This window comes from Chanodichthys erythropterus, chromosome 18, assembly GCF_024489055.1.
Source record: "Chanodichthys erythropterus isolate Z2021 chromosome 18, ASM2448905v1, whole genome shotgun sequence".
In the NCBI taxonomy this organism is placed as follows: Eukaryota; Metazoa; Chordata; class Actinopteri; order Cypriniformes; family Xenocyprididae; genus Chanodichthys; species Chanodichthys erythropterus.
In genome coordinates, this window is record NC_090238.1 from 35,854,360 (window position 1) to 35,875,344 (window position 20,985).

Consider the following 20,985-nt stretch of genomic DNA (forward strand, 5'->3'; position numbering starts at 1 on the left):
TTCCTCATCCCACATTCTTATTACCGTAATTTTAATTACTGCAATGAAAATCATTACTGCAATGCAAAAAAAAACGTCATTATGGTAATGAGAACGATATTTTTTGTATTATTGAAATGACATTTTTTTTGCATTGCGATAATTATTTTTATTAAGTAATTAAAATTACAGTAATAATTTTTTGTATTATTGTAATTTTAATTACTGCAATGAACATTACCGCAATGCAAAAAATGTCATTACAATAATACAAAAAAATATAATTCTCATTACCGTAATGACTTTTGCAGTAAAGATTTTCATTGGAAAAATTAAAATTACGGTAATGAGAATGATTTTTTTTATTATTATTGTAATTAAATTTTTGCATTGCGTTAATGATTTATTGCAGTAATTAATTACAGTAATGAGAATATTTTTTGTATTATTGTAATGACATTTTTTGCATTGATTTTCACTACAGTAATTAAAATTACGGTAATGATTTTTTGTGTTATTGTAATTTTAATTACTTCAATGAAAATAATTACCGCAATGCAAAAAATGTCATTACAATAATATGAAAAATATTCTCATTACCGCTATATATATATATATATATATATATATATTTTTTTACAGTAATGTAAAAAAAAAACATTTAAAGTACATTTTAAAATATAAATTTTAAGTATTTATAAATCATGGTAATATTTGTATGGTAACTGCTTTTAATTTACACCAAATTAAATATAAAAAACCTGTTACAGCATATAGTCCAGATGCATTACATCAATGAGAATTTGAGATTGAAAATGTGCTTCACTGCCATGGAAATAAATGTTGAAATGCATTTAACGGTCATAAAACTTCACTTACTGTACTTGCACAATATAATTTATGCTTTTCTTTTGATTTTAGGGTGAAATATGACCTGGGCATATTTTCTTGAGATTCATCCTTATAGGGACATTGACAGTGAGCTCACAAAGCTTTCGCCCTGCTTTAGAAATGGCTTCTTTGTGTCAAATCATGCATTACAGACAAACGGTAATAAAGATCCAGAGAGGGAGGTACGGGTGCATTGGAAATACCGTACATAAATCCACCCCCCTCCCCTCATCTGTAAGGAAGCACTGGTTCAAACAGGATCAGCAATGTTATATTTACATATAAACAAGAAAAATGTCGATTTATAGCATGTTTGCGAAATCCAGGATCTCTGTTTGTGATGTCATCAGTATGTGTATTAAAGCAGCCATAGTTGCCAGTCTAATCTTTCACACCGCAAAACAAGGAAAGAGCGGTCCTGAGGGTCGTCTGCTCTGGTCTGAGAGAGAGGTGAGGAGCAGCTTTTGATGTGTGCTTTATGATTGGTTCCATTCAATAATGCAGGTCTGGAATGATAAAGGGGAAAACAAAACGTGTCTAATAGTAGAGCTTCTGTTTCAATTTGTCCCCTTCACTGACCTCTCCATTGGACACCTGCCGGAAGCTCTCAGCAGGAAATACATTGTCCAGCTCATAAGGACTCCATAACATCTCACCCCCTGCTGCACGATCCATAACAGAAAATGCTTCACATCTGTTATGCGGCATATTTTCAAGAGTTTTCTTGTGTGTAACGAGCTGCGAGAATCACTTTCTTGCCCGAGGGCAGTGATTTCATGTTCAGTTCCATCTTTTTATTGCACCACATCAAGGACGTACTTTCATTTTCCCGTACTGGAGGAAATAAATTAATGTGATATAGATGTTTTACGCTACATATAAAGTGCATTATGTTCATGTCAAAGAGTGTCTCAAGGGAAGACAGAAATTAGAAAATGTAGATTGCTAATGCATACAAGAATGAGCAGCATTCTTTGTCATTGCAGTGTGTGCAGTTTGTGATGAAAGTGTACAGATTGAATCCTGTATAGACAATTGTCAATTCAGTAAAGACAATTACGGGTTGCATTGTGATTGTCCAAGGTTCAGAAGTGGAAGAATTTCCAGTTATAAAGAGAGCTGCCAAGGAGAATTTCGTTTCCTGGAATTGATGGAGAGAGTCAATGGTATTCTGGAAAATGCAGTTCTTCCATCTGAATCACAGTGGATTAAATGTGAAGGGGTGACTGTGGTTTTCTTCAACAGTAACAGCTCAGTAAAGAGATTAAACAGGAAACAGCAGAATCATTGGAAATTTTGGTCTATCCTGGAGGTATTTTGGTTCAAACCCATGAAAATCTTCTGGCCTACAGATCCTCATGGCACATGGGCAAGTTGACAAACGTGAAGACGTTGTATTCGATCATGACGGAAAAGCAGAGGAAGATGGCATACAGAACAAGCACGTACACGCCCAGCTTGAAGTCCAACCTCCACCTGTTCACATGGATCCCCAACACCTGAAGGTGAAGAACCAAAATTAGGAGTAAAAAGTCAGAGAACAACATCTTATATACACCATATTGAAAATTAAACATTGTCATGCTGGAGCAGAAAAGTAGGGCTGGAAAAAAAAAAAAAAAAAAAAAAATTCCAATTTATTGTGATCTTTATTTGAAACCCAAGAGTGATCTTATACTTCATGCCTATTTTTAGTGGCTGTGTAAAAATGTGTCCATGCTGCTACATTCTACTGAATGCATATAACTGCATGGTTTAGACTTGAGGTTGACCAATTTATCAGTTTTAGCGTTGAATGGTGTAACAGTCACGCGAGGACAAATGGATACAAAATATATAGATGCCATTTGAAAACTACATTAAAAAAAAAAAAGACAGCAAGTTCATTTTACTACTATCCTTTTTTTGGGGGGGGGGATATATTTATACAATTACACACTGGGCCAAAACATTATGACCACTTACAGGTGAAGTGAAAAATGTTAATCATCTTCTAAACAAGGTCACACATCAAGGTCTGGGTTGATTAGATGGTAAGCAGGGCTTGACATTACCATCCACTATCCCATCAAATGCGGGTGGATTTCAGCAGTGGCGTGTAATGCTGTCACTCCTACTAGTCACTTTGGCAGGTGGAATTATATATATATAATATACACAAGCTTCAATTGTAGTCTTCTAAAAAGGCTGAAATAATAAACCAAGTCCAATGAAATGTCAAAAATAGTGATTTTTCGATACATACCAGTCCCTCCAGAAAAACGTGATTATGCGATTAGCTGATTACGCATTAAATCAGGCTATCGCATAAAGTCCACATATTTATGTGGGGGTCGCATTTTTTCAAATACGCCGCAGTTTCGCCACATAAATTGCCATTTCAGCAAGCAAAATATGCGGGGCTAGCATGATTTCATAATCCCTGAATTTTCGTTGCAAAAAAGTCACATATCTTAGCAGAAAGTTGAAAAAAAATGTTGCATTTACTTCACACCAGTAAAGCGCCATTATTTTCCCCCTATTGTCATGGGAACTTATGAAGTGACGTAATTACGCGAAGTGAACATCATCTGCAAACCATGAAACCGTGATGAAGCACGTAAATCATTCTCATTTGTCAACAAAAATAAGCGCAAAAGACCGCGCAAAGCAGTTTCCTGGTGTGTTACATGACAGTGGGGGCAAAATATTTTGATCTCCGTGCAACTGTGTGTTGACGCTGGAAAACCACTTTCACTTTGCCACCGCCAAGGATGGTTAAAGCAGCAGCGGAAGCAGGCAGGAAGAAGCACACATTTATTTATTTATTTTTACAGAAGTTGTTGAATATTATTATTATTATTATTAAGTTTTTTATATAGCGCCTTTCTACAAACTCATATTCCTTTTGTAAAGCTACATAACTTGTTTGACTTGTTGAGCCATGTGTTGATTAAGGTCTGAAATAAAACAGAATGAGAACTTAAATATTCTGTGATTTAGTATGCTTGTTTATCATAGGAAGTATTAAGAAATGACTCTTTACATTAAGGTAGAAGCCTAATAATAATAATAATAATAATAATAATAATAATAATAATGTGTTGGGGGAAATCACCTTTTTTTCTCTTTTTCATCAAACCACAGTTTTTGCAAGTTCCCGCAATTTCATCGCATAAAATTGCAAATATATCCTGCATATTCCATTGCATGTTTTAAGAAAACGTGCCGAAAAAATCAAGGATTTTTGCCCGCAACAATCACAAAAAAATTCCAAGTTTTTCTGGACGGACTGACATACTAATACTGAAATATCTGAAACGCTTCCAATATTAATTTTCCGCAAAATAGATACACGATACCAGCTGCACTTTCTCATCTCTCCGACAGCGAGTAGACACACAAACCCACCACCCCTCACTCATTTGTTTCATTTGCTCCGGATGAATATTGTTGGTGTTACAAGGCATACATTTCTGAAGATTCAAAATTTTACTCATTCCTGCAGATTTTGTGCTCACACCCAAAGTGTGCACACATAAAGCTGCCTCTCAGTGCTAAATTGAGTTCTTTATTGCTGCTTATTGCGCTTAAACACCCGAATACACACAAAATGATGTCAAAATACCAGTCTTGGTGGGTATTCACGTAAACTGTCAGTTGTTTTAAGTGAATGTAAACGGTTGAGAAAGAAAACGCATTTGAAACAGTATAATGGATCCATATGTCAGGTCTTAATGTACCTGCTGACAAATTATGAGATAATATTAAAAATACCAATATGGCAGTTTTCCCCATGGTATCAATGTCAATTATGGACCGTGAAAATGCTGTGTGGCTAGTATCTTTGGAGAACCACTAGCCAAAGTGACAGGTGCGCAAAAAAGTTAATTTCAAGCCCTAATCATAAGCTAACAATCATTTCTCAGTCAACGTGTTGTATGCAGGAGAAATGGGCAAGAGTAAAGACCTGAGAGACTTTCACAAGGACCATATTGTTATGGCCAGATAAATGGGTCTGAAATGGCAAAGTAAGTGGGGTCCTCTGAGTGGTCCGAGGAGGGAGAAACCACAGACCAGCAACAGGGTGTTGGGCGCCCAAGACATCAATGTGTGAGGGCAACAAAGGCTCTCTAGTCTGAACCAACAGAAGGTCTACTGTTACACAAGTCACAGAAAAAATTGATGATGGCTATGGGAGGAATGTGTTAAAACTGACCAGTCTGACCCATACACAGCAGAGTTTGCTCTGAGTGCCCATGATGATCCCTGCCCACTGTCGAAAGTGTCTACAATGGGCACATGAGTGTCAGAACTGAACCTTGGAGCAGTGAAAGAAGTTCGCCTGGTCCGATGAGTCCTGCTTTCTTTTGCATCATGTGGACGGCCATGTACGTGTGTGCCGTTTACCTGGGGAAGTGATTCCACCAGGATGCAATGTGGGATGACAAGATGATGGTGCAGGAAGTGTGATGCTCAGGGCAATGTTCTGCTGGGAAACTATGGGCTGGGATTTTTGACACGTGTCACCAACCTTACCTAAACATTGGTGCAGACCAGGTACACCCCTTCATGACAGTGTTCCTCGATGACATTGGCCTGTTTTCGCATGATAATGCACAATGCCATACTGGGTGCAAAACATTGTAATAAAGTTCAGGTCTTTTGATGTACAAAAATGTTTTAGTTAAGTTTATTTATTTATTTTTACCAATTATCATTATTGTTATCTGTAAAATTCATTATTGGTCAACCTCTATTTGAGACCCTCAGGGTTCCTACACATTTTCCATTTCAAAATTCCATACTTTTCCATACTCAAATTTCCAGACCTCCTTCCAAACGATTTCTGCCATTGGTGAGCCTCGGTCTCCTTTTCTATGTTTTTTGGCGCACCAAAAATATTCTCGCCGCTTTATAATATTAATATTGAACAACTGTACTCACATGAACTGATTAATGGATCTTGAGAGAGGAAATGTCACTGCTTCATGTTTGTAGTCCGGGTCCTACAGTCTTTTAGTGATTTTTAAATTAGTGTTTGATTGTTGAAATAAAGTTTTGTATTTAGTATTCATGTCCTAGGCCCTTCTCTTCTTAAAAACCACGTACCTCTGTAACTTTTGTTGGGGATAAAATCTACAAGTACTAATATATTCCGTTTAACAAGTTGTCATGACTTAGTTTGTTTCCCTTTCCGGCCATACCACTCGCTACATAGGCGTGAATATTTAATTTGTCTATTAATTCGATACATTTCCTTTATAGAGATCCTTCTGTGATTTATCCATCTGCTCTGTTCTCGACATTATATGTATCATATATTATATGTATCAAAGTATTTTTATAGAGTAGCCTACGAGTATGAGTAGCACAAGCAGTTTCCGTAATATTTTAGAAATTCGTAACTCTATAAACATATTTGCAAAGTGAAGAGAGGTGAAAAAGGTGACATGTAGAAAGTAGATAGTTGTAGGGGGTCTGGGGGCATCCTCCCCCAGGAGAAGATTTTTGTGATTTTAACATGTAAAGGAAGCATTCTGGTGCACTCTGAAAAGAACATAAATGGAAAAAACAACATTTGCTTCAAGTAAAAAATTAAAAATAAAACATTTTGGCACCAGAGCTGAGCATTGACAAATTTCATAATTGAATGCGATTTTGATTCAGAAGCTTGCAATTTGATTTTGATTTGATTACCTTTGATTCAGTATTGATTAATTTGGGCCTATCAGGTACAGTACATGGCAAATTTCCTCAAAGAAAAAAATCTCTCAACTAATGCTGTAAACAATACAGGGAACCACAGCTGGTACGTCATTATAATATTAGGTTAAATTGATCGTAAGTTACTTATATATAGGCTAACTTACACATAAGGAAGTTTTTATAATAACGTTATAATAAAAGTGACAATTATTTTTCTACTCTTTAAGTAGGCCTAAACATTTAAATAGTGACTGTCATAAAACAGATTTATGTATTCAATATAGAAGCACATGTTAAGTACAAATACAATGAATATGTAATAGCCTATAGAGCATATATTTATCAAAATGCTCCTCTCAAAGTTAATTTTTGTAGCTAAATGATGAGTTATTGGACATTGTAAGGCTTTTCTGAGGTAGGCTAAATGTGACATTTTTACAAGCTGTTTTATTGACGCCTTTCTGCGGTTGAAACGCTGATTAATCAATTGCATGTGACATGACAGATTTTGGTAAGTTGTACTGTATCTTTCAATATACCTTCAGATGTTCAATCATTTTGTGTTGTAACTAGTAAAGCCAAAGAGATGGCTGGTCACGCTACAGAGCGCCAAGAAAGATAGTGACTAACTCCAGTCTATGGAAAAATAGTAGCCCATTTGCAATTCTTATGAGAATCTTGTGTCACACAGTCACTCACCCCGAAAAAATAACTCTTCGGATGTAAACGATTCACATAAATGATGTATTTTGATTCAAAACTGCTAATTTCGCCACAAAGTGACTAGTTTGCAGGTATAATAAATTAGAAAACTGAATAGAGGCAATAGTCTGGAAACACAAATATTTTTCCATACTCTGATTTCTTTTTTCCATACTTTTTCAGACCTGGAAAAAACTCAAATCAAATTCCATACTTTTCCATACTTTTCCAAACCGCGTAGGAACCCTGGACCCTGCAGTAAATACAAAGAGTGTAGCCTGATTCCCAAAATAAATGACTCTTAGGAGTAAGTGCTTTCAGTTCAAAGGAGTTCAAAAAGGAATTACTGTAACAGTTTGAATTTATCTGAAACAATACCCGGTATAATTTAAAATGTGCAGATAGAGTATTTTTGTTTTATAGACACAAGCAAAATATTATTCTAATTAATTTGGGTGTATTTCTGTTATATCTAAATACCCAGCCATAGAACTTTTGAATAAGTTTCGTGAATTAGGGGGCCTAATTAAAACTAACATGAGGTGTCCACATACAGTACTTTTGTATTTGTGAGGTGAATTGTTCTTCACATTTACTTACGGTTAATGCAACTGAACCTAATAGCAGAACAACGGAGTAAACCAATCCTCTACTGTTGATTTGAACCTAAATAGGACACAAAAAATAAAAGATCATTTTACAGTCTTTGGGGGAGTGTGTGTGTGTGTGCGCATGTTTGAGAAGTGACAAAGATAGATACCACAGAGCCATAGTTGACAGCCATCGTCTGGATGCCCCAGGGAACACCGAGCCCAACCAGGATATCAAAGACATTGCTGCCAATCGAGTTTGAGACAGCCATGTCCCCCAGGCCTGAGCACACAAAGAAACAAATCCAGAGCTGGAAAGTAAGCTCAACATGGATAAAAGATAAATAAAAAGGTAAGAAAACCAAGAAATAAAAAACAAAGAAGAGATCTACCTTGCCGTGCGACAATAAGACTGGCTATGCAGTCGGGAACGCTGGTGCCAGCAGCCAGGAAAGTTATACCCATAATGACATCTGGGATTCCAAGTGTGTATCCAACGATTGTGACCTGCACACAGCAACCCACATTAATGAGCCTCAAAGAAATGGAGATGCTTACAGGAATAATGATGAAACATGCCTGCAAGCAGCATGACCTAAAATAAGCCAAAACTCAAAGAAATAGAGTCAAAACAGACATTTCCCAACTGGCATCCAAGGACCACCAGGGGGGTCTAAATAAATTTAAGGAAAAAATAAAAACGATTTCACAAACTACTAGGACAGCCAAAGTTAATGCATATTAAATTCAAGTTTATTTGTATTGTGCTTTTCACATTATTTTACTGACAATTATATTTAAATATATAGTGAATAAGACATTACTAACAGGTAAAGTAAATATAATGAATATATAAGCTAATATAGTGCATACATTTAGTAAAATGCTACCTCAAGAGTTCATTTCTCTAATGAACTAACATGCTGTGGACTCTAAATGACTTGCCTGAGGTAAATAGTTTGAGAATAATATCTCACGAATCATTCCGTTTTATTGAAGAATACATGTAGTGGTTAGTTAACTTCATGTGTTAAGATTTTAAATATGCAGCATTTACACAATTCATTACGTTTAAATACTAAATTAAATTAAATAATGCAGGGGGTGGGAATTGTATCCAAATGTGAATGCTTATATACACAAAGGAACTCACCATCCACACCATGACATAGGAGAAGACAGCTATCCACAGAGTCGAGAGGAAGAAGGACAGCATGAAGCAACGCTCCCACCGTGGCTTGGCACAGTTGGGCACGGAGAAGTACAGCAACACCAAAATGGGCCAGGAAATGAAAAACTTCACTTTATCCAAACTGCCTCCTACAGTCACATGGTACAGCACATCACCAATTAAGCCTCCACAAATAAAAAGTTTCTTTATATTCATGGCATTCATTTGACCATCCTGTATTTATGGTGACTTAGAAGTTCACTGCGCAGGCAGCACAGCACATATCTCATATCAAAGCACAGCTCACAAGTAAAAAGAAAAAGCCATAATCTCAACACAATAACATAAGAACCTTTGTCATGTGATTTTCCTCACAATTGAGCTCTCACACACAGAGTAAAGCTCTGTGCATTGTTCATTCAATTCAGTGTTCTTACTGTACCAGGCACATTCACAACGCACCAAAAAAAACCCCCAAAATATACTGTGACCAATGATATCTCACTCTGGGAAGAGCTTATAACACTCATAACTGTAGATAAAAAAACCCAGCTTATGTAGGGCCCTATAAAATTCCCAAATTCCGGTTTAATTTTTCTGGATTCCATTTTTTCGGTTTTATTTATTTTTTGTCTCCATTTTAAATGGTCAAATTAAATTTTAGTAATCAAAAAGCATGTCTAATTTATTGAAATAATGAATCTTGTCCAATTTACCAACAATTTAATAAATGTTTAACAAAAAAAAAAAAAAAAAAAAAAATGTTTATTCTTTCCCCTCAAATTTTTTTTTTTTTTAACCAAATTCTGTTTTCTGGATTCCATTTTATTAATCAAAAGCATGTCTAATTGAATTCTTAAAAACAACAAAATTAATTAATTAAAAAATATATTTTTATGATTTTTTTTTTTCTTCAGAAGTTCTGTTGTGTATTTAAATTTTTCTGGCAATCAAATGAACGCATAGCATTTAATTTATCTTTTAATCAGGAAATTAAACTTTTTTGTCAAACAATGTGCTGCACAACAGAGCTTTACTGTTAAAATTAAAACATGGAAGAAACACTGAGATTATTGTTTAAAATATATTTTAATAATTTATTATTAAATTCATCTAAATTCTACTGTACAACAGTAATACGTTTCTGTCAAGTTAAATCAAACTTTCCTGTAGCTCAGTGGTTAGAGCATGGCACTAGCAATGCCAAGGTCATGGGTTCGATCCCAGGGATTGCACATACTCAGATACAAATGTATAGTATAATGCAATGTAAGTCGCTTTGGATAAAAGCGTCTGCCAAATGCATAAATGTAAATGTAAAATGTAAACTTATTTTGACGGTTTGCCTTGAGCTTTGAGTTTTTCTGTTTATGACTGTAGTTTTCTCAAACGAAGCGGTTAAATGCTGATGAAGTGACTTTCAGAGCAGCTCTGGAGATGAATTTGTGTGTTCATATAGTGAGGCGGCAGAGGACGAAAACATCACGAGCGTCGCATGTGCTTCAGCGTGCGTGCGCCTGTGTGTGAGGCGGTGTGAGGTAAATGAAACTGCACTGCCGCATCATTCATTTCAGAGGCACACAGGTATGCAAGATTCATGTTTAAATAGTCTTTTTGCGGTTTAATATTCAGTCACTAGTTTATATTGTGAATTTACGTGTACTGACCTGCTTTTAATTCATTCATCAAAAATTTGACTAATTCCGTGACATTCCGCGTTATATAGTAAATTCCGTTTTTATGACTTGAAATTATAGGGCCCCAAACATGGTAAAATTGATACAAATTTGGGACCAAAAATTATTCAGACACTTTGACCTGATCATGTTTTGCTCAAGTGTCATCTGACATTATAAAGATTAATTTTTTCTGACACATTTTAACTCTGAGTTCTTGTCATATTATATTACCCTTTTATTAAACTATTGTGAATAAACTGTAATAAATGTGTGAAATTGTTGGTGTCTGAATAAATTTTGTTTTTTTGAAATAGACATCTTCTGCAACAACATACTGTAAAAGTCTTTACCATCACTTTGATTGATTTGCGTCCTTGCTGACCTGAAACTTTTGAATGATAATGTACACAAAGTATATTTTAAAATGTTACCATTATTTTTATTTAAAACTTTTCTATAAGTTAGTTTAATTGACATATAAATGCAATAAAAATTGCTGTTCATTGTTAATTCATGAAACCTCATGTAAAGTCTTACCACGGAAATACTAATTTTTAAATACCTTGATATTTCAAGTTTTTTTAAAAATCACCATAGGAACCCCTTGTTGGTAAAGACTAGGTATACATTTCAGATGCCACATATGCCACATCATACGATGTGTTAATGTGTTAAACCGCCTCACCAGGCAAGTTGAAAGGAGATGACATCTCACTCTCCAGCTCCTCAGCGAGTTTGTCCTCCGCTACATTGCCATTTTCCATGGTGTCAGCTTTCTTATCAGCCACCAGCACTGCATCCACCCCATTGGCTGTCTTCACTAGCCGCTGCTGCTGCATGTATAAAGAGCAAAACTTCACTCTTATCTGCTACCTCACAATTCCACTCTTTTCAATTAACATGTTTTGAAGCAATAGCTATTCCAAGTCAGTATGGTGCTACTTTTTCCAAAACACATGGGTTAGAAACAACATAAAAGCAATAGAAGAGCAGATTGTTCTATTTCTGAGTGATCTATCCCTTAAAATGTTATACTGAGAAGACCGACAACCTTCTGTGTCCATAACGTTCATCCATGATCAGTTTAACACCATTCCCATCCTCATTTCTTTCTTAACTAGCTGACATGTCTATATTAAATTCCTCAGCAGTCTTTGTAGCAGGGGTTTGAATTTCTAACACAATTCTTTGAATTCCAGCAAGTGGATATTTATAGAAACAGTTTAATCAGCCTCACACCAAGAACTGGGCTACCTGATGAGAAAACTCCACAGCGCTGAGTTAACCAACAAAGACTGGCGCATAAGATATTCAGAACTCCGGTTTATAATCCAGTCTCTGGGTCGCCAGTGTGAAATGCACTATTATAATGCAGACCCGTAATTCTGAACAGATGAGCTGCATTTGAAGCCCTTAAAATCTACAACTGACTCACACTTATTGAATTTAACATGAATCAGCATTCACAACCCATTTTAATTCTGCATTTTGAGATTTTCCAAAAAAAAGATGATGTTCGAAAACAATAAAATGGGCCTTAATTTTATCAATCACGAATTTAATGTTTTCTGAAAAATTCTCTAGATACTTTAAGTTGTGAAATACATTGAAGCACTGACATCAGCGGAAAATAAATGTTTTTTAGATATTTTAGAGAGAATAAAGATCCTTGCACACCGAGTTTGAAATTTTCGTATGCGTTTCTTATCCAATTCAAATGTTTTTATGACAATGAGAGTTTCGGAGGCAGTGTGTAAATGTGATTGACAACATGAGTATGCATTTCATTTTTAACATGCAAAAATTTCAGACGTGAATTTAGTAATTTTTCAGAAAAGACAGTGTGCAAGGACCTTTAGTCATATTTCTTAAGGCAACATTTTTGTTGAACTATTCCTTGAAAGAAAAATGAAAGCTGTATCATTTACTCACCCTCATGTTGTTCCAAACCTGTATGACTTTCTTTTTTGTCCATATTATGGACAAAAAATAAGGTCCGAAACACTAAACTCCATTGACTTTCATTGTAAAAATAAATAAATAAATAAAAAAAATCTTCTTTTGTGTTCCACAGAACAATGTCATACAGGTTCTGAACAACATGAAGTAGATTATATTTATTTATTTTTATTTTTTTTGTGAATTTTCCTTTTAAATGGGCTTGAGGTACTCAATTTCCTCCTGTGCTAAAACCACCATAACCCACAGACTTTTGTGGATTATTAGCTTATTTTTCCAGCCGCATTCACTCAGCAGGTGTATTTTCTTACCTCATGGATGATAAGTCGGCTTGCCATGCGCAGACGTGTCTTGGGTCCAAAGTGGTTGGTGATCATGACCCTGAGGCCGGCCTCAGGGAACCGATAATGTGGGGGGCTTGAATTTATCATCTCGTCCACCATCACAACAGAGCCCCTAGAGTATGTTTTACTGGGCTTTACTGTGGACACGGAAGAAAAAAAAAACATTTGTAAGTGTACCTACATGATGGTACTTGTGCCTAAAACACACATCACATACAGCATTTGTTCATACACACGCACACACACACCTGTCAAACCTCCCCTGAGAGACTAAAAAAAACAACAACAGTTGTGCACAGAAACCAGCATGACCATAAACACAAACACTCAAAAGAAAAAGGATGTCACAATTTTCAATCTAAGTCCTGCCTGTCAGTGAGAAACTGATTCCTGCTGGGATAGACTGTAGGCCCACCTCTGAGCCCCTCAGGATACTGTCAGAAACCATCAACACACAGAATACTGACATGAAATTAAATTCTCAGTCATCCTCCAGATTACAGCTGGACGTCACAGGAAGAGCTCTACTGACAATAAACTATCAACAATGTATAGACAAAACACACTGACCCAAGACATTCATTATATTAAAAGGAATATTCTGTGTTAAAAGCAACTTAAAGGAAAAGTATATAATTTCTGTGCCTTTAAGTGCTAATAATTGTAGCATTTCCCAAACACTCATTTCTGGCATTCATTGACTAAACAGATAATCCTGCCCAAATCTCATGTCACCGAATCATTATTATTGTTAGGGTGTCACAATATATATTGGTACTGACAATAACTGTACAACATATACTGTATAACCCTATAAAGCCTACTGTAGTACTTCATACACAAATTCCTACGTTTCCCTTCAGATTGTTGTCTTTTTGGTGTGAAATCATTAATGATTTTTTATTTATTTATTTTTTATTTTTTTAAAGTAAACGTAAGAATACATTTCAAGATGAACACTTACTAGACTGAAGCAACTATCCGCCAATGAATCGCAGATATATGACATAACATGACCAGGGAGCTGTTTTGTGGAAAATTATCACGACTGCAAATTTTACATTGATTTTTAAAGTTCAAAAAACAAGTAGTTAATATTAAGTTCCTTACATTTTAGATACAATATTGAATGTTTTTGTTCCATTTCACCAAACAAAGATCACAGCAGAACTATTGCGCATTCTCAAAGCAACACTTAGCAGTGTTTTGTTATTGAATGATTGTGTTTTGAATGAATCGGTTGAACGAACAACTCAATGACTCACTCATTTAGTGACTTGACGCCACCTACTGGTAGTTTAGTTTCATGTTTAAAAGTATCATTGTATTTTTTCTAACATTTCTTATCATTTGTATATTAAAAAAAATATAAATGCATAAATGCAACATTTATTGCAGGTGCATAATTTTGCAGTGTAGGTTCTTGAATTTGACTGGTAAAAGTCCTATAGTGTCTTAATATTATAAATTAATTTATCTATCAAATGTAAGAATTTGACATGAAAGATGACGCATGCATTTAATAAGGTTAAAAAAAAAAAAGGGCTTTTATAAAAGTAAAATATAGGGGTATAAAATACACACACACACACACACACACACACACACACACACACACACACACACACACACACACACACACACACACACACATATTATATATATTCTGTATAACAGGCATATAAAAGGGGAGGTGGTAAAAAAGAAATAACATCATCCAAATAAAAGTGACATCATCCAAAAAGGAATGTCGTTTTAGAAGCAGAGCAATTATTACATTTTGATCAAAGATTATAAAGACGTTTTTCTTTGGAACTACATGCACAGATAAATTGAGAAACATTCTCAATTCTGATTTAATGTTGACGTTACCATATCTATACTTCACTTGCATTTGTCCTTGGAAGATATCTTCAAAAAACCTCAAATGAATACATGAATACAAACCTTATCATACAGGCACAGTGACGGATACCATTTTGTACACGAATGGAAGGATGTATTACTGGTACTGAAAGTAAGACATGAAAACACACACGAAGAACACTGCAGGATGAGACAGGAGCCAGGGCAGATTTAGTAAGGCTAAACAGACAGGCTTCAGCAGGGGGGTGACAGAGACCGTCACGCAGCACAACGGTTAGAGCTGCACTACAGGACACTCTGAAACAGAAAGCGCACCGCGGTTATTCAGCAAGGAAGCAAAGTGTCAGCCTCTCATAAGAGATGTCAGACGGCTACGCATTCAGTAAGTGCTGTTGGCGTAGGTTTTGCAAACAGAAGACATACAGATAGTAGTGGAATTAATTTGAAGAGAACAAGATCCGACTTTGTTGCAAGCAGCAGAGGGTTAGTCGCTATCCCATGAGGAAGCCTGTCTAGTTACCCTTACCTGGGCTGAGTAACGGCCATGATGCATCATCCCAAAACTGCCCATAACATTCATTACCATCCTCCATCTCGCTGATGACCGTGTTACCGTTGCCAACGCCCTTGTCTTCCTTCCCCACAAAGTAGTTCTGCATGCTAGTGTTAAACCTTTAAAAATAAATTATAAATATTAAAACCACAAACTGATTTAAACAATTTAAACACCAAAGGTGTTGACATTAGTGAAATTTTGGTGAAATTTCAGTCCATTTTCTATTGTCAGTAGTGAAGCGATATATGAAGTCTTTCAAACCAAGCCAAACTTCCTGTTGGTCAACATGGCGAATGACCAACTTGAATCACTGCAAAATCTGCCTGAGGAAATCTTTGCCCTCACATGGAATTCCCAATCTTGTGAATTCTTATTGAAATAATTGGATTTCACCCACAAAAAAATTTGAACAATATGGCCGCACCTTAATTCAGCTCATCAAAGTAGTATGTCAGTATGCGGATACCAGCAAAAATTAATGATTCAATACCTTGATTTTAATACCAGTGTACTTTGCTAATATGCTCCTTTAATTATTTAAATGGTTAAATATTAATGCATAAATTATTTAAAAATGCTTGAAGGCTAAATGGTTGTTTTAATTAAAATAAAGAATCAGATGTTTAAATGAGTATGCAAAATGAAAGGGGACTCACTTCATTATGATGATGTAGCCAAAATACATGAGAATCAGTATCAGACTCTCCCACCTGCAGAGACAAAAGGAAGAGACAGCCAATCAGATCTCTGCCTTCAACCCGTCAATATTAGGTATACTCAGACAGAAGTTCACTTACCATAAAATCTTGTCATCGTAAATGAACTGAAAGAAATATAAAGAATCTGTAAATATTCATGGAGTGGCAGCAGAATTTCATCTTAATTACATGCTCTAGAAATTAACAGTGACAACCCACATTTTGGCCATGGTCCTTTAAGTGTTTTTCCTGCATTTACTTCAAAGATATATACACACACACAAAAAAAAAAAAAAAGGTCAATAATGACTAGATCCAAACCAGGGCTGAATGATTTAATTGCACAATACGAAAAATACCATTGAAATCACGCTTAAACGTGATTCTTAGTGAGATTATAAAAATCGCAAAGGCTGCACAGCTTGTCAATGAAGTATGGCTCCAAATGCTAATCCATCTGAAAGCACTGCAAGTTTGAGTGAGTTGCTTATAATGTACATCTATCAGATGATTCTTACACAGAATAAGGCAGTTGTATGTTTATTAGTCATGTTTAATCAAAGTGATTTAATCTTTGGTTTGATGCCCATAGGGATTTCCTGGAATTATGCGTTTTATCTACTTCTATGGTAGGGCATATTTGGAGTTTCTGTGGGAGAGCGTCCTCTGGCTTTCAGATGGAGAAGTATTCCTGTGCAAGTGCAAGATGAGCATTTGTGGTTAAAAGTAAATTATTTATTTATTTTTTAGAAAATAGCCAATCGTTTCGCTAGATAAGACCCTTATTCCTTGTCTAGGATCGTTTAGAGCTCTTTGAAGCTGCACTACAACTGACATTTGGACCTTCAACCTGTTGGTAACTTCTGAAGTCCAAAATAGTGAAAAATCCTGGAATGTTTTCCTTAAAAACCTTAATTTCTTTTTGACGGAAGAAAAAGACAAACATCTTGGATGACATGGGGGTGAGTAAATTATCAGGAAATTTTAATTCTGAAGTGAACTAATCCTTTAAGTTTGGCTTGGGGACGAACTAAAGCACACCGCTGTGTGAGCGGTACAATAGTCGTTTTACCTTGATTATTTTGTTTTATAGTTGTTGGAAGCCAAAATTGAAATCAATTAATCGATTAATTGCACAGCCCTAATAAACGGATGTACAAGTTGTTCAGGAGTGCAGGTAGACTGAGTCCATTATATAATTCACAATGCTTAATGGGAGTTGAAATCTTTTGCTAATTTTAAATTACATGCTTAACAGCATCTTAGAACTACCACAAGAAGATTTGAGTGTTCAAAGTGGTTACTGGCCCATCTAGAAACACTCTAGCAAAATGACAGCAACTTCTGCCGGCATCATTTACATTTTCTTCATAAAGGCTTCTCAGCCATAGTTTAACAACCTCAGAGCTCATAGCACATTTGTCCTAAAAGTTGTGTTATTGCTAATGATCAGTTTCTCTGTGGAGAAAGTTAATGTGATTTTTACTTCCAGAACCTTTTTTATTGTACCACTTAATTGCCAGATCTCATTAGATTAACACTTACTGTAATAAGGGCAATCACAGAAAAAATGTAGTAGATCGAGTCTCTGAATACAGCATACTTGGTGAGATAAACAACCTAGATGGGGAAGGGAAACAGAAGAAGTCAACAAAAGCAACAATTTTCTTTTTTTAATTATTAGGGTCAACGGTTTAATTTCTCAAAAGAAAAAAAAAACAAACAAACAAACAAACAAAAAAAAAAACAGTAGTGATGTACTTTAAAAAGGTTTTTCTGTAAATCCTGCATTTATAGTGGTCCAACTCTTACATGGATTTATTTTTAAAAATTTGCCTTCAAAAACTCTTTGAAATGAGAGGGGAAAAACAAAAAAGCAAGCCTGGAGAGCAATTTTCACATTGTAATGCTCAGATGAAAAGATGAAAAGGTCAAGTGTGGCACCAGCTCTGAAGGAGGCAAGCTGTAATATAGAGCTCAGCTCACCTGCCCCGCAAATATCCCACACACGCCGATGATGCACAGGATGTTGAACACTGCTGAGCCCACAATGGTTCCCACCCCCACATCTCCATGTGTAATGAACACACCTGCAAAAAACAAGAGGATTCTAATCCACAGCATCTGTTGTCACATGATTAATGCATATACAAGCACATGTATGTGTGGCTCACCAATTATAGAGGCAAACAGCTCTGGGGCGGAGCTTCCAGCTGCCATGAAGGTCGCTCCTGCTACATCTTCACTCAGGTGCAGTTTCTAATGGATGGGAGGAATGTGGAGATTCACACAGAGGATAGGTGAGTGCCACAATTAGCTGCTAGTCATTCACTCTAAAAGGAGATTGTCATTACTTTAACACTATGAACTGGAAATGAGAAGCATGAAGCAATTGCGAGAAAATAAGTTAGAATTGAGAGACATAAACTCGCAATTGCAAGGAAAAAGGTCAGAACTGCAAGTTATCACGCAATTCTGACTATAAAATTGTGGGTTTGTAAGAAAAAAAGTCCGAATTGTGAGATAAAGAGTCACAATTACCTTGTTTAACAATTACAAGGGACTCACAAACAACTAATCATAAAACATGAAAACGTGGATAACCCAAGATTCAGGGGTGTGTACATTTTTGAAATGGGCAATTTTTATAAAATTAAGTCATTTTGTGTTGTGGAGTATATGTAAACATCTGTTTTGTGAAACAGTACTAAATAATAACAACAACATGCAATTATATGATCCCTCATATTTTGTTAAAAATAGACATTAAAATTCGTAATCACTTTGGTAATCTAAAATACTTTTCGGTTGTAACTAATTTGATTACCACCCATTTAAAATACGTAACTAAGTTACATGCATTTCACTACTCCCCTATATGACTCACTTGTGGTGTTTGTTCCTTAAAGAAGCATAAAATCAGTCGATGCACAGTGTCACTGCATCGAAAAGATCTACATAAAACTTCTTCAAAAATTACGCTACATGAAGGGAGTAAATAAATGGCACAATTTTTTTTACTATCCCTTTAAGGAACACTATATAATTAGGCTGGTTTTAGGGTCATGTCACTAATCAGGCATATTTCTAAATGCAGAGTAACTGACATTCAAAAAATAAATCAGCTGAATAACTATAACCTTTAACCTTGCATTTCTAATGTAATCCCCCTTAAAGCTCTGCCTGTTAAATATTTGAGCAAAAAAAAAAAAAATTAAAACTTAAAACTCACAAACCAACCATCCTGACCTATAAGAGTTGCAAATTAGTATTATAGGATCTAATACTCAGCATTACAGGATGTGTGGGAAATTCTGGGTTTACCGCTGTACATTTATTCTCACCTCACAGATCTTCTCTAGAGAGGTCACAAAGTAGTCGTCACAGACAATAGCAAGGGCCAGAAACATATATAAAGCCTGAAATGGGAAGCAGAAACCACAAAAAAACCATTAAAGACAGACAAAAATGAGATGCACCATAATGGGGTTGATGTGCAGAAATAATTTAAGCTGCATCTAAGTGGTCTTCTGATCTATAAGCAGTTGTTGACAGGGTGGCCTCAGCGCTGTGAACTCATAGTGACCAAACTCATGACCAGTCACAAATGATGACAAGCGCTGACAAACTATTTATAATTGTCATAAAATTGTCAGACATGCACCATTTATCCTGGATGACAAGGTCAACTGGCGAGTAAGGCTAGATGTTGATTGACGTGTGCACACAAAGCTCTCCTACCGCAAATATGTGTAGCAGGACAGCTCCTTGCGTACGCTGTTTGTTGGTGAATACATCCTCGGGGAACTCGTGGATGGCTGCATTGGAAATGAGAAAGAAAGTGTCACTTTGGCGCAAGTTGTCACTTTCCATAAAAATGATCTAGATAAAAACCTGATAGCACAGTCCATAAAACCAGATCTGCATGAGATTCCAAGGAACGATTAAAATGTGTGGGCACCAGAATATAAATCATGCCTAAAGGGACAAACGACTTAATCATCAGAGAGACTATTCAGGGGTGCATCAACATGGAGCTTTGCTAGAGGGATGCCTTGCTCACTACACCTAGTATTCTTGGATCTGGGTGGGTTGACTAGGTTAACGCAATATGAATTTCCACACACAGTGTCAATACCAGACTTTAGAAAAACAAAACAACAACAACAACAAAAAAACATTGCTGTAGTGCTTCTCAAACAGCAAAGCTTTAATGCAACTACAGTAATTGTACAAATAAATAAAAAATATAAAGGAAATTAAATTAATTAAAATGTGCGTATGATGCATAGGGTCATTTGCCCTATGAAATGCCTATTTGCAATCCAATTTCTTTTATGATTTGGTTGATATTTAAAGTTAAAACAGGCAGATAAATAAATCTTATATGTTGGCTTAACCCTCTGAAAAAGCATTCGATATATCGCCCAGCCCTAGCTTATATAATAAGTGGGTTTAATGGGGTCACTTCCCCATGACAAGTCTATCTGCAGTGAAATTTTTCTGAAGTAAAAATGTCAAAAAAATAAAATAAAATAAACTATATGAATTAAAATAAAACATGTGGGCTTATAAGGGTCAGTTCTACTATAACAGTCAAGGTAAATAAGCAGTTACCCCACTAGTCTAACAATAACACAAGGTTTAAGACCTGGGTCCGGTTGCATAAACCACTTAGACTAGTCTTAAAAGTTAAGACACTTTTCTTGAAGAGTAGTCCTAATTTTTTAAAGTCCATTACATAAAAAGGTAGATTGGAAAAATAATATTGATTACCCCTTGGTTAATTGCAAGTTGGTCAAACTAGTTCTTAAGACAGTCTTAATATAGTGACTAAGTTTATGCAACTGGCCCCTGAAGGC

At 35.7% G+C, this 20,985-nt stretch overlaps 1 protein-coding gene across 2 annotated transcripts in view; it reads right to left on the reverse strand.

Moving 5' to 3' along the window:
- Positions 1-2,055: 2,055 nt before the first annotated feature.
- Positions 2,056-20,985, reverse strand: part of slc24a4a (solute carrier family 24 member 4a) — a 40,189-nt gene continuing 21,259 nt past the window's right edge. Inside the window, exons 3-17 of one of the 2 annotated variants that reach the window (XM_067367642.1) lie at positions 19,865-19,941; positions 19,468-19,542; positions 18,298-18,382; positions 18,110-18,213; positions 17,669-17,743; positions 16,223-16,248; positions 16,082-16,135; positions 15,453-15,541; positions 12,971-13,140; positions 11,386-11,533; positions 9,004-9,170; positions 8,243-8,357; positions 8,021-8,133; positions 7,861-7,926; positions 2,056-2,369 (exon numbers count right to left, since the gene is read on the reverse strand). In XM_067367642.1, the coding sequence (XP_067223743.1) occupies positions 2,217-2,369; positions 7,861-7,926; positions 8,021-8,133; positions 8,243-8,357; positions 9,004-9,170; positions 11,386-11,533; positions 12,971-13,140; positions 15,453-15,541; positions 16,082-16,135; positions 16,223-16,248; positions 17,669-17,743; positions 18,110-18,213; positions 18,298-18,382; positions 19,468-19,542; positions 19,865-19,941 (1,517 nt within the window). In that variant the 3' untranslated portion in view covers positions 2,056-2,216. Of the gene's footprint in view, positions 2,370-7,860; positions 7,927-8,020; positions 8,134-8,242; positions 8,358-9,003; positions 9,171-11,385; positions 11,534-12,970; positions 13,141-15,395; positions 15,542-16,081; positions 16,136-16,222; positions 16,249-17,668; positions 17,744-18,109; positions 18,214-18,297; positions 18,383-19,467; positions 19,543-19,864; positions 19,942-20,985 lie in introns of both variants that reach the window. The other variant, XM_067367641.1, reaches the window with a different exon arrangement.